Source organism: Pholcus phalangioides, unplaced genomic scaffold (genome assembly GCF_987345545.1).
Source record: "Pholcus phalangioides strain wild (caught in Gottingen) unplaced genomic scaffold, Ppha-v1.0 ptg000008l_1, whole genome shotgun sequence".
Taxonomy (NCBI): Eukaryota; Metazoa; Arthropoda; class Arachnida; order Araneae; family Pholcidae; genus Pholcus; species Pholcus phalangioides.
Genome location: NW_028301601.1, coordinates 20,611,830 through 20,629,666, shown reverse-complemented (window position 1 = coordinate 20,629,666; position 17,837 = coordinate 20,611,830). Strand labels below are relative to the sequence as shown.

Here is a 17,837-nt window from a genome sequence, read left to right as displayed (position 1 = left end):
TTGAGGGGAATGAAATGGCGGATAAATTCGCGAAAGAGGCTACAAAACATCAACTTGAAAACCACCTAATGAAATTGCCGGCATCCTATATTAAAAATCTGCTCTCGAAAGAAGCGTCAGAGAAATGGCAACACCATTGGCAAATATGCACAACTGGAAGAAAGGTCTTCGACGTTATACCAAAAGTGGGTAAAATGAAAGAAGTCATGCCGAGAGAAATAATAATGTTCCTCACAGAACACGGTCCATTCGGTGAATACATGCAAAGGTTCAAAATCAGCCAGACCAGCACGTGTAGATGCGGCCATCCGGGAAGCGTGATACACTATGTGACACAGTGTGAGTACACAAAGGGATACCATTTGGAGGCGCCGCCGAGCGGAAGAGAGATCTTGTGGAAACGGAAAATTATTTTGCAAAGATCTGCAACGAGAAAACTACAACAAGTCTTGGGCTATTTGATGAATAATAAAGAAACTATTTTGATAATAACTGAAAGCAGTGAACAATCCACTAATGATTCGGAAGTAGAATCTGAAACAGATGCAGATTCAACATAGAGGGGCGCACTTATATACGCTGCTAAACTATAATATTTTAGTAATACACCCTGTATAAATTATGAATGTTTTTGTATATACAATTTCATAGTATGATGGTGGTTTAGTAATTGAATATTTGTATGAGCTCATTATGGCATTTTTTCCAATATATGTGCCGTGCATAGTAATGTTTATGTGTATCAACAATTATATAAAAATGGAAATTTATATTATGTAAATAGTGTATATTATATAAATATATTATGTAAATATATGTATGGGAAATTCAAATGTGATCGCTGCCACCCAGCACTGTGAACGGGGGCTGTGTTTGATTGTTCCCGCCGCACTTTTATAGTATGATAGTAATTTTGTAACCTTGAATATATATTTGTATGAGCTCAGGGTGATGTTTGTACCCAATACTACCTTCATAGTAATGTTTATGTGCATTCCCAATAGTATAAAAAAGGGAAATTTTTGTAAAGTAAATAATGTATGCATGTAATTCAAATGTGAATGCCCAGCACTGTCAACGGAGGCTCTGTTTGATTGTTCCCGTCGCAGTGTGTGGGCTCTGTGTGTGTATATATTGCATGTTCTGTAAGGGGAAGGGCTAGCAGAACTGCTCAGCGCTGTGGAAGGAGGCTTTGTTTCTTCGTTCCCCGTCACAGTCGAGGCGCTGTATATATGTAATTTTTATGCATTGTGTATTTAGACCATTCTCAAATCTCTCCCACTTCAACATGCCAGCTTCTTTTTCTTCTTTCTTGTCCACAAGTCATTTCCACCCTTCTTTTGAAATCCCAGGCTGCGGTCTCCGGCCCTTATGTGCCACTGGGCGCACGTGCAATTTTTCTCCCTAGTCATTGGATTCAGTCACCGATTTTAGTCAAATGGCTTGTACGTTGCATCGAGTTGATGGCTGTCTTCATGGGGAGAACGACGCGAGTAATTCGAAACTTGCGAGCACGGGGCAAGGGGAGCCACCACTATAAATCTTTGCTAACTTTTCCGACACAACTCTGCCTCTTTTGAGGTAACGGAAGTAAGGTGCTTTGCATCAGTCCGGGGCTGTGAGCGGTTCTATCTATCTATCTATCGCAGGGCACTCATCAATCAATGGGGGAGGGGGTTTAGGGATGTTACTTCAAGTGCCAACAAAAACTATCTAATGGTTTTTCGCGCACAGTGATGGTAACCTCTTCCAGCGAAATTTCCCTTTTGACTAAATTTTTCCCACGCATTCAGAAAAACACGCTGCCATCTAGCGGGGAAAACACGTAATCAAGTATTTTACAATAGAAAAGTATTTCACTGCATCAATTCCTTTATTTTTTGTAGAAATTCTTTTGTTTGATGAACTCTCGAAATTTCCCACAAATGTTAAGAAATTTCCCACTTGGGCAAATTTTTCCCACGAATATGGGAAATTTACCACAAGTTACCATTACTGTTCGCGCACTAAGATGCCGTTAAATATATTTCATATTTTCAGCAAGGGCGGTTGATGGAAAAGCATTATCCAAACCCCATTGATGCTGACGTAATACAGTCAAACCTCGTTAATGAGTCACTCTGGGGAGAGCAAAAATATGACTTAGTACGCGGAGTGACTCGTTAAACGGAGTAAGCCATAGCTGCGCTGGTTTCTGCCTGAGGGGACAATTGGGAAGTACTCCAATTGGGACTCGGTAAGCGAAGTGACTTACTAACGAGGTTTAACTTACATGAATGGCCCCCCTTAGAATTGAATTGTTGGCGAGCCACTACCGCACACCAACTTTAGTTTTAAGATGAACACATGCCGTCGAGATAATTCTGTTATTATTAGTTTCAATGTATAAAGTTTATAGATTTACCGAAACGTTAACTGATAATCATTTTTAAAAAAAATCCCTTACAGTTTTCTGACTTCTCTCGGCAGTTTCGATGGGAGAATCGAAGCGTTTTGTCTCATGCACGAAACATACAAGCCGACACAGATGCATCCCACTGGATCCAGTGGTGTTCTTAACTAGGGGTCCTTGGGAAGCCTTCAGGGGGATCAGTGAGCTTAGATGAGAAAACAATTGTTGCGGTGAATGTGATAAATTCGGTTATTATACGTAATAACCGACCCAAACAGACGGTAATTATTCATAATAACCGATAAAATCCCGGTCATTATGCATATGCTGTCAGATTTATCGCAAAAAATCATCGTGACATGTATATAAATATTGTTCTTAGAGGAGGCTCAGTGACTTTCATTTTAATGGCATTAGAGGTACGTGGAACGCAAAAGATCAAGAACCCTGCTTTAGATAGCATTCTGGGAAGCCGTCTTGGAAGGCTAACAGTCTATTATACTCTCGCTCATATGCATACGTGTTTACGTAATGGGGGTTATATCCCCCCCCCTCCCCCCGTTAGAAATATACTGAAGCGGACCAGGACCGATGAAGATCCATTTCGAAAAGTGTGAAACCATGCAAGTGGAGGAACCGTGAACTGAATAGAATTGACGTTAGAAGCCGTCCAAGTATTCATAGCGTACGCCATAACAAGTATTACATCAGCCAATTTTTAGCCATTTTTGACGTCGCCCCCGTCAACAAAATTTCGTCAGCTCTGCCCTTACCTCCTAACACATATTGGCATCAGACCACCCCCCCCCCCAGACGATCATAAATTTATTTTTTCATGCAAAAAATATTTATAAAAATAAAATTTCTGAAGAAAATACCTTTATACCTTATTACAATCAATTTCTGTTCATTTCAATGTCGTTTGAATGCTAACAATACAGAATTTCTTTTAAGAAATCCATTCCGACCCGCGTTCTCAGCCATATATGCTAAAACAATGGCCCGCGGACCAAATCTGGCTCTCGGGGATATCTGATGTACTTCACTAACCTCGAACGTAATTTTGTAAAAATGAGCTAAGCGGCACATTTACACGCCGCTTAAGTGACCTGTGGCAGAGCACTTGAGGGGCTCGTGGAACATTTTCAGTTCACTCAAGTAGAGGGCTAGTAGCCCATTCACATATCACTTTAGTGATCCGTGCAAAAGTTCCAGAACACTTCAATGGCCCGTGGCACATTTAGAGATCCCTTGAGTAACACGTGGCACAGTTTTAGAGCACACTCAAGCGGTCCCCAGTGCAGTTCTACAAGCATTCCCAGATTACTCAAGTAATCCGTGGCATACCCACGGATCACTTGAGTGATGCATGACACAGTTCCAGAGCATTTAGGCAGCTCGCGCACATTTCTAGAGCACTCGATTGCTCGGACACGCCACCTTGAAGGATCCGAGGAACATTTATAAAAAAATAATTATAGATATCACCAAAGTCGCGTTTTAGAGGACTTATCAATAGGAAGAATGTCAGTTGAGGTGCGACAAACTAGCGAAATGTTTTTTCTCTTGTTTTTTGCACACCGAGTAAGGTGCCAGCAAGAATATTTCATATTTTTATAAAGGGTGGGTGATGACGTAAGCATTATTTAACCTTCCCCCCCCCCCACTACATTTGTCATCAAAAGTCAGCAAACCCGATTTTTTTCTGCGGTCCCCCAACTTCGAGGCACGAATGCGAGCCTATCTCCCCGTTATAAACTCTCGCCGCAGAGAGCAACAGGCCTACAACGTTACAATTATTCTTTCATTACACTTCACTAATTACGAATTGATAAAAAACTCATAGTTTAAAATATTGATTGCAGATGGCAGCACTACACATAACAAGCATTACACAGAAACAAACTTCACGAAAGGTTCACTATACATACACACTACATGTACCACCAGTAGACCAACCGCGACGCCCGCCCCCCTAGAGGATGTAAGCTGGTCCGTCCACGGTGGAAAAATCCAACGACATCCAACACACACACACATACTTCCCCACTTGTTGTTTCCAACATGTACCAGTTCGTTAGAAGTTCCGCAGAAGAATATGGAGGAGGTGCATGTCTGGTTTAGTAGTAGCAGAAAATCCGACCCCCCTTCCCATCGATGCGGACGTAATACTTCAACGACCCCTTATAGGACGATATTTTAGAATACTGCTCTAAATGACGCGCTACTCACCGCAGTCCTCTTCGTCACCACCTCCGATGCAGTCCCATTTGCCATCACACACGTACATGGTAGGAACACAGTAGGATTTCGGACATTTTACATAATCCTGTGGGCAGACGAAGTCCTCTACAGGCAAAAAAATATTAATAATTATCAGCCACACAACCAGTTTCTTATGTTATTTATTTGCAGAAAAAAATATTCGTAAATCACACAGTCGAATAATTAACCGAATTATGACTCACCACAATATCGCAAATGTGTCACGTCCCGGCACCCGCTATGGTAACCGTACTGATCGAATTCGTAAAGACAACGGAAATTCTCAGACACATAATGTCCCGTCTGGCAGCTCATGTAGGAAGTTGCATTTATGCACGTGACTTCGGGGGCATCATCTACAGAGTAAAAAAAATGTAGGTAGCGTGAGACGGGATTCACATTCGCATCATATTTGCATCACTGAAATGTACTGTCCAACCGAAATATACATAGGAGTGATTCCATAATTCCCCTCGCTGCATTTCACTGTCGAACGGTTGGTCCTAGAGCCATACTTTCAATTAGAAAAAAATTATCAAAATAGCATAGAACTCAAATACGTCATTGATATTGCAAGGGGTTGTATAGTTAAAAAAAATATAAAAAAAAAGTTTTTATACGGACACCATGTTCCCAAAAGCCCAATTAGAATATCGTTGCCATGTCTCTCCTGATAATAATAGGTCTCCAAGTTTTTATTTTAGTGATTTGCATTTACACATTGTGAATTATATTTTTGAATCTGGAATGAGAATGTATATTGTCAAAACGATTGCGTGTATAACGAATTATACGGTATATAACGATTAACGAATGTATATTGTACCCTACTAAAGGGGACCCTCGACCTCCGATTTTTTTTTGCCCGCTAGTACCTACAAAAGATGGGTTTAACTGTATCAGAGTTAAAGATCGTACAGTGGAACCTCTATAACGTCACTCCCGGTCAGCAGACACTATTGAAGTAGGCTGCTAAACTGGGCCTGAATCTATTTCGCTTTATGCTATCGAACAACCCCATTTAGCGGATAAAAATCTCAGTCTCGTGACGTCCATTATATTCTATAGCACACCTACCACTTTCGAAGCACTCCAATGGTCCAACATAGTGAGTACCATTTTGGCCGGTCCGGAATGTATTTCCCAGTCGTATCTGAAAGAAAAATATATTCTTAATGACTTCCTACAATTCTCCAGAAAAGAAGAAAGTATACAGCATCCACTCAGCAATGCCCATTAAATATAAACCTACAATACTAAATACGTATTTTCTAAACATACTAATAGTGTTTAGCGCATTGTTTGATTTCGTAAATGACGTTTATCCCTCATCCATCGGGGGTTTTCTGACGTGAGCCATTTTGATTGCTTCGGTGAGGAACTCGACATACCTCTTTGACAGGCAGCTTGGATTTGTCCTCGATGTATCCGGCATCTTCGTCAGACTCAAAACGTGATACGGCATCGCAGTTGCAAGGTCTATCGGACTTCCTGCAGTCCGGGTAGCAAGAACATGTCCCGTTCCTACTCGCTCCACCCCAGAAGAACTGAGGTTCTCCATTCCACGAAACCCACCACGAAATGGGATCCTTCGTATCGAAACCGAATCCGGTACCCGTGCACATCCAACTTATGTACTGCCGACAGTAATACGAAGTTTCTGTCAAGGCTTTGATGTTCTCCATGGGGATGTTGTAGATAATCTCTCTGGAATAACTTCCCGGTCCATCTTTCCCTGACTTGACGTACAAGGGGTATTCCGAGTCGTGGTGGACGATCGTCTTGACGTCTCTCAGCGTTGGGCCCATTTCGCAGTGGACGAGAAAAGGAGTGATGGGTCCGTCCATTCCATCCGGGTCGATGTGGTAGTCTCCGTCGATTTTGATGTCGTCCAGAATATATAGGTCACGACAGGTTTTTCTCGCTAAGATAATAAACCGAGAAATATTTAGTATATTTATTAATTCGATATTTACTGACAATGATCTATAAAAAGTAATTAACGTGACCTGTAATTGTTAAAATACACCTACCTCTGTTAGAGCATAGATTTTTTTCTTCGTTCCTCCCGATCTCATCAGCTTTTTTATCTAAAATATTCAAATTATATCTTATGTTTATAAACGAACGTCAATATGAAATGAAACAAGTGCTTATTTCAAAAGCTTTCGAATGAATAAAATATTTTCTGGCAAATATTTTTTCCCATAAACGAAATCTGACGAACATCAACACTTAAAATATTCGTGTACATGTTAATGTGTAACGCAAAATAAGAAATAAAACATCATCAAGGACAACATTTTGCAAAAGCGGTAGACGTAGCCAATGACAGCTAATTGGTTAAAAAGAGGAAAACAATAAAAAAAAGTGCATCGAATTGGCAAAAGTGGTAGACGTAAAAAAGTTACACTACGTTTTTGCGAAAGGGATAAAGATCACTAAAGAAATCACGGTGGTAAAAACGATAGATGTCACCAATTACAGCTATTTGCAGAAGTGAAATGCATTGACAAGGACATCTCTTTGGCAAACCAAACGCGATAGAAGTCAACGGTGACAGAACGTTGGCAAAAGCCATAGACGTCAACCATAGCAGCATGTTGGAAAAAGCAATAATCATAAGAAGTGGCAGTACGTTGACAAAAGCGGGAGACAAAAAGTGACAGCACGTTGGCAAAAACGACATAAACGAGGACAGTGCATTTTTAGAAGCGATACACAAGTATCGAAATAGGTTTACAAATTTCTAGGAGGGGGTATAGTTATGCCTAGACGACTCCGAATCACGTAGCATGGTTGGAAATGCTTCCTTGATTCTGTAAGGTACATAGAAAACACCAGAAGTGAAAGTACACAAAGTCAGTGTACACGCGTTATAATAATAAATGTGCATGGAAAAGAAGTAACAAAGGTCAAAGGTGTTTAAAATGTCATGCACGAGCTGTAATGCAGGTCTCGCATCTCCGGCGCATTGAATTTCAAACATTTTGGAAGATTCCTGGCATGTCCAGGAGTTCCCTGCCATGCAAGCGATAAGTTCCTTAGTGCGGTCAACGGGATTGTCACTCACCAATTTTCTGATATGCTTCCAGTCTGGGGACTCCTGAACACGTAATCAAGGCAATATCGATCCGGCGATCGAGTAAGCCAATGCCCAAAACCACCGCTCCCGTTCAACACCATCTAACGTGTCAGAAAAGCATTTCCGACCCAGCAATTCCATGTGATTCCGAGTCATCTAGATGTACCCTACCCTCGTAGAAGTTCTAAACCTAATGCTGAGACACCCTGTATACCAACCATTTAAACACATTGGCAAAACCGAAGGACATAAAAAATATATTGGAGGACCAGGCACACCCAAATTCACATCTCGGACAGATAGGAGAAAGAAAAATAACCAACCCGTGAAAGAGCGATGGAGAAAAGACAATACGTTGGAAAAGGTGGAAAACATGCGAAATTGGAAACTATGACTAGTACAAAAGCACTGACATGGATAGAGGCAAAACATCAACGAAAGCATAACAAGTTGAAGAAACGTCAACGATAAAAACGATTTACGCTCACATTAACAGAAGCAGAGAACATTGAAAACAAAAGCATTGAGAATCTTTGCCAATACAGCAGCGTTTTCACGAGAAATAAAAAAAAAACAACTGATATAGTAATATATAAAACATCAAAAGTTATCTCATGTGTAATAATGGCAATTAAGTATGTATAAAAATTACTAACAGCATCCAAGTTGTTCATCTTCGTGATATTTTCCTGGGCAATCCTTATGACCATCGCACAATGTATACCTTGGGATGCAAGTACCGTCGTAACACTGGAACGTGCTGTTAGGATTGCATGATCCTGTGACAAAAAAATATAATATATATATTTTAAACGTTTTAATCTTTTATTTTTATTCATACAAGAAATTTGAAATATTTTTATAGGTTATTCGTTTCGAAATTATTATTTCAACAAAATATTTTTCTTCATGCATCACATATATACTGTAGTATACCTGAATGAACAATCCAATGAAATAAGAAATCAATCTGAAGTGCCAGATTTGGTTTCTTAGCAAAACACTATATTGGACTTTTAAGATGTTGTAATTAACTTCAGCTTCAGCAAAACCTCTCTAAAAGCACCAACGTTTTTTCTTCCAGAAAAACGGAATTTTTCGAGGAGTGCTTTCTCATTAGAAATGGAGTGATGGACATCATATACCGTAAGCCTTACGACAAGAATGATACATTTTTGGTTATGGCATCCGTGCTGAGTGCCGCTGTGGTGGTCGAGTGGTGTCAGTGGCACAGTCGCATTTCGATCACCCGGGTGTGAATCCCACAGTCGTAGTCGGCTGATGTTTGTTTTCTGCGGGTCCCAATTTTGAGGCTCGAATACAAGCCGATCTCCCAGTTACAAAGTCTCGCCACAGAGATCAGGAGGCGTACAACGGTACAATTAGTCATTCATTACACTTCGTTCATAGTTAGAAAAACTGATGGTAGATGGCAGTACTACACATAACAAGCATCACACAGAAAACAAAACTTCACTTGAGGTTCACAACACATACACTCACAGACCCAGGTCTTCTACCAACTGCTAAAATGTCTTAAATGACACAGAGCGGCGGGCCATGAACTGCTTAGGAGGAGGAAATATCCGTGCTGTAGGTGTCAACAACATGGTTTCTTTGGGGAAATGTGGTTACAACTCTCAGCAGGCCCGTCATTAGGGGGGGAGGGGGGGTGGCAGTACACTACAAATGGTATATATACACACAAATATATATATATATATATATATATATAGTTAGAAAAACTGGTGGCAGATGGCAGAACTACACATAACAAGCATTACAGAGAAACAAAAAAAACTTCACGTCAGGTTTCACTGCACGTACACGTACATTCCCGCACGTACCGATTCGTTGGGGGTTCCGCGGGAGGAGGGGTGTGGTGTAGCAGTAGTAGGTAGGGCCTCCAAAAAATGGCTCGGGGATCCATGATGTTCTTAAGTCAGCCACCTCGTTGGGCAATTTGCCTGTTGTGGCGTTGTATTTGTATTTGTATATATATACATATATACACAAATATATATATATATATATATATATATATATATATGTGCGTACCTTTAGCACATGCTCTTTGTCCCCCCCCCCCCGGAAAAATTTGAAATGACGGCCCTGACTCTCAGCTTGCTTACCGTGCCCGATTATTTAAAAATACTTATAAGTAGCGAGGGGCATAATTTAGTTGTCCTGAATTTACCCGCGGTAACTTTTTGACAAGCTTTTTTTCACACTGAGAAAGCCATATTATATTACATTATCTTACATTAAGTAGTCTTATCCGATAGTTACTTCAATAATAGACTGTAGAAATTCTATAGGAAGAGTTTTACAATTAAAAAATGGTCATTTATTTAGTTTAAAACAGTTTCCTAAAACAATTTTTTTTTTGCTCCCAGTTAAATTATTTTTGTTCTTTTGAATTTTTTAAGAAGAACTATAAATTTTATTTCTTATACAGCTTTCAACAATTAAGTAAAAAAAATTAAATGAACGTGAATAAAAAATTAAATAATAGTAACAAGTCAAGTTTTACAATATTTCCTTTTTTTAAATATAGGTGATGGAAAGTTGTTCTTTTGGAAAGAAAATTCTTCCCTTACCGTATTTACAACATTTTATTGAAACACAAACATAGGTGTAAATTTTACAAAAATATTAATTAATTAAGATTCAATCAAACCTATTTCTTTAGTTCGAGTAAAGACAAATCGCCATATTTTTCTTTTAGCTAATTTCTTTTAGCTAATTCGTAGCAGAGTACTAAAGTTTGTCCTCTTCCGATATTTTTCTGCACTGCATACAATTAACTTGGGATTCAAATGAATAAACGAAAAAAAAATCGTTATAAAATTACCAAAATCTTGAGAGCCATGTCCTCATGATGCTCCGTCATATGCAATATGGTAATATAACGTAAAAAATTACCTAATTAGCGTACAGAAACAATTATACAGCACATTATATATAATCATTATAGAATCATAAATTGAATAGTTACCTACTTTACTTTTTGTTTCAATTTGACGTACTATTTTGACTAATAAGAGGTTTAAAAGATTTCACAAAGTTATGATAATCACTTAATACTTCTTAGAATAAATAAGGTCCCAATGATCAGAATAATCACTCAGAATATATTAAAGCACAACAACTGTTCAACAACATCCCAGCGCATGAATTAGAATGCACTGAGGTGTTGTTGAATAGCGTTATGAACAATTCTAGAGCAAAAACATAACAACAGCATGAAAACTCAGCCCACCTCGTAATTTTGAAGTATGAAAATAATTCTTATACTAAAATTACACCGCCTGTTCTAAAGTTACACCGGTTTACGGTACTTAAAAGATTTTGGACCGAACTTAAAAATGATCAGGAAACAGTTATGCGTCCGATGCGTGTGGCTGTATCCGCTCGTTTTAAAATAGGCAATATTTTATTATCACTTTCCCTGGAATGTATTTTGATCTCTAATATCCGAAAGTCACCAAATGTGAGTTTTCTTTTTTCTTTTGAAAGTTGTTGAATTTTTACTCTGGTGGAGAGTAAAAATAAATCATTGTCGGGAGTTATGAGTCAGGTTCACAACATTGGAGCTTATAAAATCATACTTGCAAACATAAATTCAAGATATTTTCAACATTCTCATAAATTAGTTTTTAAAATGTTTATTGAATCTCGCGAATAAGCTACTAATATATTCCATGCAGCTAGTTTGAAAAACCGATTAACTGGATGTTTAATTTGTGAATGAGACAGAGATAAATAGCTACAAAGAACCTTCCGCACACTCTCATGATTCTAATCATCGATGTTTGTTTGTACAGGGCTAAGTAAATTTCACATTTATCGGAGACGTATCAGAAGAACTTTGATCATTGAACAAATAAATTTTATCGCCTTTTATGCACTTACACGTACATATGGACATGAATAGTAACACTTTATGGTGAAGTGGAAATGCGACCGGAAAATAAAATGGCGTTGATAACAGCAATGTTGGCTTAAACACACGTGTGTGTGTGGTGTTTTTGTCGTCCGTTGCTTGCAGTTTTCTAGTCTCAAGAATCACGTATTAGCCTATCGCTTGTCACACAACTTATGAGAAATATATTAATCTATGCAATCCGTTTTTCATAGTATATCTATTTCTATGCTATTCATTTACGTAGTTTTTTTTTCTTTTTTTCGCAGTTTTAAATATAGTTGAATAAATTTTTATACTACCAATCAAATATTATTCGTGTTTGATATTACATTAGCAATACCATTCAATTTTGTTTCTACGTCATATCACCTGGAATGTTTTTTAACGAGTTTTTAATAAAATAACTTAATGGCGCATGGACTGCCAAACTATAAGGTGCACGAAAATGAAAATTTTAGCAACTCGATAAGAAGCTTTTTCCGATTCAGGACTTTGAAACATGCGTGGCATAAGACAAGTGGGTTCAGATTTTTTTACGGTTTTCAGAAGTTTTTGTAGTTTCTTAGCTTTTCGAGACTACAAATGTATCCTTTTTCCTAAATCTTCATGCTTCTTTAAGCTTCCAAAATTTTCATGTTTCCCACTCGAGGTTCAAAAACTTTCGTATGTCTCCCTGGAGGTTCGAAAATCAGCACGCGTGTCTCTGTCGAGATTCAAAAAATTTGCACGTGGCTTTCCTGATCTTTAAAAAAATGCACGTAAGCTCCTTGAACGTTCTTCATGCGGCTTCCCTGAGCATCCAAAATATGTACGTATTATCCTCTAGGTTTTCCTCTGATCTTCCAACATCGCAGCACGTAACTTCCCTGTCGAACTTTCAAAATTTTCATGTTGCTTCCATGAGCTTTATCACGTGGCTTCTCCGAGCTTTTAAAAACACCATGTTTTGAAATGAGCATACTCACGCGGCTTGCCTGAGCCTCAATATCTTGATGTTTTCCTCAAGGTTCAGAAATGTGTACTTAGTTTTTAAAGTCCGTAAGTTTTTTAAGTCCGTATATGACTTTCCTCAGTTTCCAAAACTCCGAACGGGCTTCTGCGTGTCCTATTTGTAGCAAGCTATTACTAAATATAACCATATGACTGAGAAGCTTAACAAAGTTGCGAGGTTTCCCACTTTCCGTTTGAAACTCCGATGGCTCTCTAGGAAAGCATTCCTCACAAATTCAAAGATCTTACCCCGTTACCCAGAAGTTTTTAAAATTTCTGGAATAGAACATCAATTACTCTAACATAATTTTGATATTAAGGTAAAATTTTACATGAAATATGATTTAAAACCGATAAGAAGAGTTAAGAAGAGTTACCGATAAGAAACTCTTATTTAGTATATTATTTGCCTAATGATGTTATCGGTTTACATTTCGTAGATTCTGAAACTGAAATATTCACTCGGGTTTAACGGATGGCAGCCCAGTGAGGTTAACATTAAAAAAATAAAAAAAGCAAATACATATATAACGAAATTTACCTCTGCAGTCATGCTCGTCACTTTTATCGTAACAGTTTGGCAGCAAATCACATCGCATGTGAAAAGGAATGCACTGTCCGTTTCTGCATTGAAATTCACCAGGTTCACATTCTCTATGGTCTGATATACGAAAATATGCAGTATTAGATACAATAGCTTTTGCATGGAAAAAATATATTGTGGCAACAATAAGTTACACATTCAGATAATCACGGTGACCTTACACTTATCCGACACGCGAAATTATTTGGCACATACAAAAAGTACCAATAGACCGCTCACTACAGAAGAAACGTATTTACTTGTAGCGGAGACGCAAAACGTGAAATGCGAATATGTGGGTATGCGATTCCACGGGGGCTGCATCACTAATTGCATCGCAAGCAACGAATACCGTACTTCATTGCGTGTTCTGCAGTTGCCAGAAATTTTATGCGTAATGTATGCAAATGCGTGCGACACTGTTTCGAGGCCTACTTGATGGTCAAAAATAAAATGCGCATTCCTGATTCCCTAATATCTTCGTGACACATTTATTACAGTACAATTTATGTCCTGCTCTCATGAAACACGTCGATATCATCTGTTGCTTTCGTTTCGCCGTATCGTTACATGGTTTGAGTAAGACATTTGTTGTAACACACACGCTTTTGACGGTAAAATACCCGAAAAAGTATGACAAAAATATTTTTTTTTTTTACTTCCATTAATAGAAATTTTGTAATTATTAATAACCGCAATGTTCCATTTTAAAATTGAGTTTTTACCTATATTGCTTGTATATCACGGGAACAAAACATTAGTATCTGTATTCAACTTCATACCAATTTCTATATGACAGACTGAACTACACTGTGTAACGATGGAAGAATATAAATCGCGTGTTATAATTACCAATAAAAAATGTGAAACCCCTACAGGTCACTAAGTCTGCATTTGCACTCGTGTGCAAAATTAACAGAATTAGCAGATTATGCCGAATTTCTGAAACAATAATGGACATATTTTAATGAATTCTGGTACGAATACACAGTTTTAACAAGGAAAGAGATGTGCCATACTGAAGTCATAGTACACACGCATATTGCCAGTAAACCTCATCATTGCCGCAATGTCCAAAATACACGTTGCGAGATCGAATCGAAACTGAGTCCATAGGGTATGGTCCCCTTTCACAGTCAGGTCTCACACCGCCACGGCATACCCGACACGAGACAGTTAAGGAGTTCCTGACGCAATCAATAGCAACGCAGTTTCAGCTTCGAGATGGTTCTCGGAAGAGGTTCTCATTATCTTTTACCACTGTTTTTCTCTTGAGGATTGGTCTACTTCACAGTTCATATCGAAGAAAACAATCGCTAGGGGCCCGCTGTGCCTCCAGAAGATACGAAATCTTTTCTCTCGCCTTCCTGAAATCCGATTCGAGGTTGCTGCATCTCAACCACATTTCCAATCCTCCCTCAGCATCTGATGAATCTAATCAGGAGATTGACGCATGGCACGAGCCACCAGTGACAAGAGCAGAGGCTCGTCTGACGAAAGCAACGTCATCATTTCAAGCGTTCTCTGTGCATATAGAAATTATGAAGGCTGATCAAGCGGGTGGGAAAACTGGACTGGGATATGTTTTCTTCCTGCAGGCATTTGATGATGAACTATGATGTGTACTACTTTCCCTTGTCATGATTGAGTTACATGGACTAGGATGTGTTTGTTACCTATGTGCAACTTTCCCTAGACTTGCATTGCTTTCCCTACCAATGTGCCTAAGCCAGCTTTTTAATGATGTATATTCTTTTATTTCTGTTCTGTACAGAATTGTTTTGCACCAGCTATGCACAAATAATTCTCCTGAGTATATGTTATGCGCAATTCGCAAATTTAATTGTTTGTACAGTATTTTGTGCACCATTTTATTTCATACATATTTTGTTTTCTGATACCCTTATCCTGTACAATATTTTGAACCACATTTGCATATGGAACAACCATGTTGCTTGTTTAAATTAATACAAATTCTGATTTTGAGAACAGGTGTGTGGTCTACCATGGATATTTTTCTCTTTTGCTGTCCAGCGCGTCCCCTATACGTTTAGAAGTTCCTCAGGGATATTAACGTTTGAGCGCGTTTGGTTCAATAAAGGTTCTTGGAGGGATGGTGAGATCCAATTGCCCTCCCAAGAGCGTCCCAGACATGTTCTATAGGGTTTGGGTCAGGAGATCTGGCTGGCCTGAACATACGCCGAATATTCTTACTTTCCAGGTAATCTTTCAACAGGTGAGCCCGATGTAGACGAGCGTTATCGTTCATGAACAGGAAGCGAGGGTTAACTGCGCCCCGGAAAATTCGAACATAGACCTCTCTGTCAAACACATGGAGGGGGGTGTGTGACCTTCCAACTTGATGCCTCAAATAGAAGTAGAAAGAATAGAGCACATAACTTTGCACACCAGTGTATTTTGCTCTATTTCTCTTTGTTGCGTTATGCCTACATTCAGAGTTTGCCACCACGCATCTTTTTGCGTATTTCACGCATAAAACCTATTCTTTCTAAAGCAGTAAAAATATTCCTCCAAATTTAAGGTTGATTTTTTTTTTTTTAATTTTTGAAATTACGTTTTCCTGAATTAAAAAAAAAACAGATGAGTAACTCTGCTTTCACATGTTTAGCCCCCCAGGTTTAGGAGATGAGTGAAATTATACTCCTCACAATTACTTTTCGGATAACACTGTGTATAATGTATTGTTTTACATTACGTCGTTCACTGTATTTTTCATATTTTTGTCACATTATATGTGTATGTCTTTGAAATAAATAAATATATACATACATATATAAACACAAATTAAGAGAATTCGCTGTCAAAGAATGTGATTATAAATTACAAAATAATTTTTTCTAGCGATACTTAATCTAATATATCCTTCAGATTTTTAATTAAGGCAACGATTACACTATAAAGACTTTGTAAAAAATATTTTATAGCGTAATTCTCGACCTAATTCAGGGATCGCACTTACCGCATCTTGACTCATCTGACTGATCGGGGCAATCGTACTTCGAATCACAATAAGCTGCGACTGACACACATCGGCCGTAAGCACAACGGAAACTGCTTTCTGGACAGGATCCGATGGCTGTTTCAAATGAATGAGAAAATTTTTTCCTCATAATCAGAAATGCAATTTACACATAAATAAGAAGAAAAATTAACTTTAAAAACTCAATACTTTTCTGTTCTGATTTTGACAGTATTTCATTACGATTAATATACTTTATTTAACGCAAAATAAACACAATAAGAAGCTGCACATATGATAAACAAATACTTTAAAAGGGAAATAATCAATTCAAGAGTAGAAAAAAAAATTCAACAGTACGAAGCAAGATGATAAGATGAATAATCGAATACTATGAATTGAAGCATAGGAGGGTGTTAGAATACTAAAAAAATAGTAATAGCAGAATATTGAAGATATTGAAATGAGGGATCGTTGTGGAAATGGAACTGGTGAATTTATGGCAAGAAGCTGGTGAGTCAATGGCGAGAAGCTGATGAATCGATGGCAAAAAGCATTAATAGATGACAAGTAACTGATGCACCTGATTATTTGGTGACAAAGAATTGGTGAAACTGATCAATCGAGGACGAAGAATTGATTAATTTGATGAATAGAAGACAGAAAAGAAACTGATTAATCTGATGAATCGATGACATGAAACTGATTAATCCGATGAATCGATGACATGAAACTGATTAATCTGATCAGTCGATGACATGAAGCTGAATAATCAGATGAATGAATAACGGCAGATCTAATGAATTGATGACAAGAAAGAAGGAATTGATTGCAATGAAATTTTGATTGCTCACTGGAGAAACCGCGAGACATCCAGGTTCTTTCGCAAGAAGCAACGTAAGCACTTCACCCCACCCCCAGGGGAGGACCAGGGCATCTCCGGTAAAACTTATTGATACGTCAAAGATCACATATAGTGCAAGGTAATTAAAAATTATATAAATCGAAGAATCAAATCAATCAAGTTAATGTCAAAGTGCAACTGGCACAGATAATAAACAATTGTAGAAAGTTGTATAAAATCACATCGCAAAAGGCGCAATCAGAAGTTTGATTAATCAAGAATTGTATGACAGAAGGGCAGAGCATCCCCTTGCGTTCGGACAGTTCAATACACCCAGTCTAATTCACTTTTGATCACTGTTGAAGATCATTAAAATTTCTCCGGGACTTCAATAGATTTGGGATTCATTCTGATCCTCGCTAGCAAACAGTGCTACCAACGCACTGTCATTGCGAGGAACTGATGAATCAAGAAATTGCGAATAACTTTCTTTCTTTTCTTTCAAATCGAGCACAACTCAGGTCTATCACCATCTCTATGGGCGATTCACTACCTAGTGAGTTGTGCCGGAAGTTTAACCTTGTGTGTGCATAACAGTCTGCGTGCGTATGTAGAGTTGTGTTTGATTTTTGATTGCGAATAACTGGTGAATTGATTGCGAATAACTGATGAATGGATTGAAAATAACTGACGGATCAATTGGGAGTAACTGATGAACCGATTGCGAGAAAATGATGAATCGATCACAAGAAACTGATGAATCGATGGCA

The 17,837-nt window shown here is 38.3% G+C and overlaps 1 protein-coding gene across 1 annotated transcript in view; it reads right to left on the bottom strand.

The window, feature by feature from the left end:
- LOC149083971 (uncharacterized) overlaps positions 1-17,837 on the bottom strand; it is a 115,138-nt gene that overhangs the window by 46,267 nt on the left and 51,034 nt on the right. Inside the window, exons 22-29 of the mRNA XM_089234338.1 lie at positions 16,224-16,340; positions 13,202-13,321; positions 8,399-8,521; positions 6,691-6,747; positions 6,049-6,581; positions 5,735-5,810; positions 4,861-5,013; positions 4,625-4,741 (exon numbers count right to left, since the gene is read on the bottom strand). Of these exons, the coding sequence (XP_089090464.1) occupies positions 4,625-4,741; positions 4,861-5,013; positions 5,735-5,810; positions 6,049-6,581; positions 6,691-6,747; positions 8,399-8,521; positions 13,202-13,321; positions 16,224-16,340 (1,296 nt within the window). The remainder of the gene's footprint in view (positions 1-4,624; positions 4,742-4,860; positions 5,014-5,734; positions 5,811-6,048; positions 6,582-6,690; positions 6,748-8,398; positions 8,522-13,201; positions 13,322-16,223; positions 16,341-17,837) is intronic.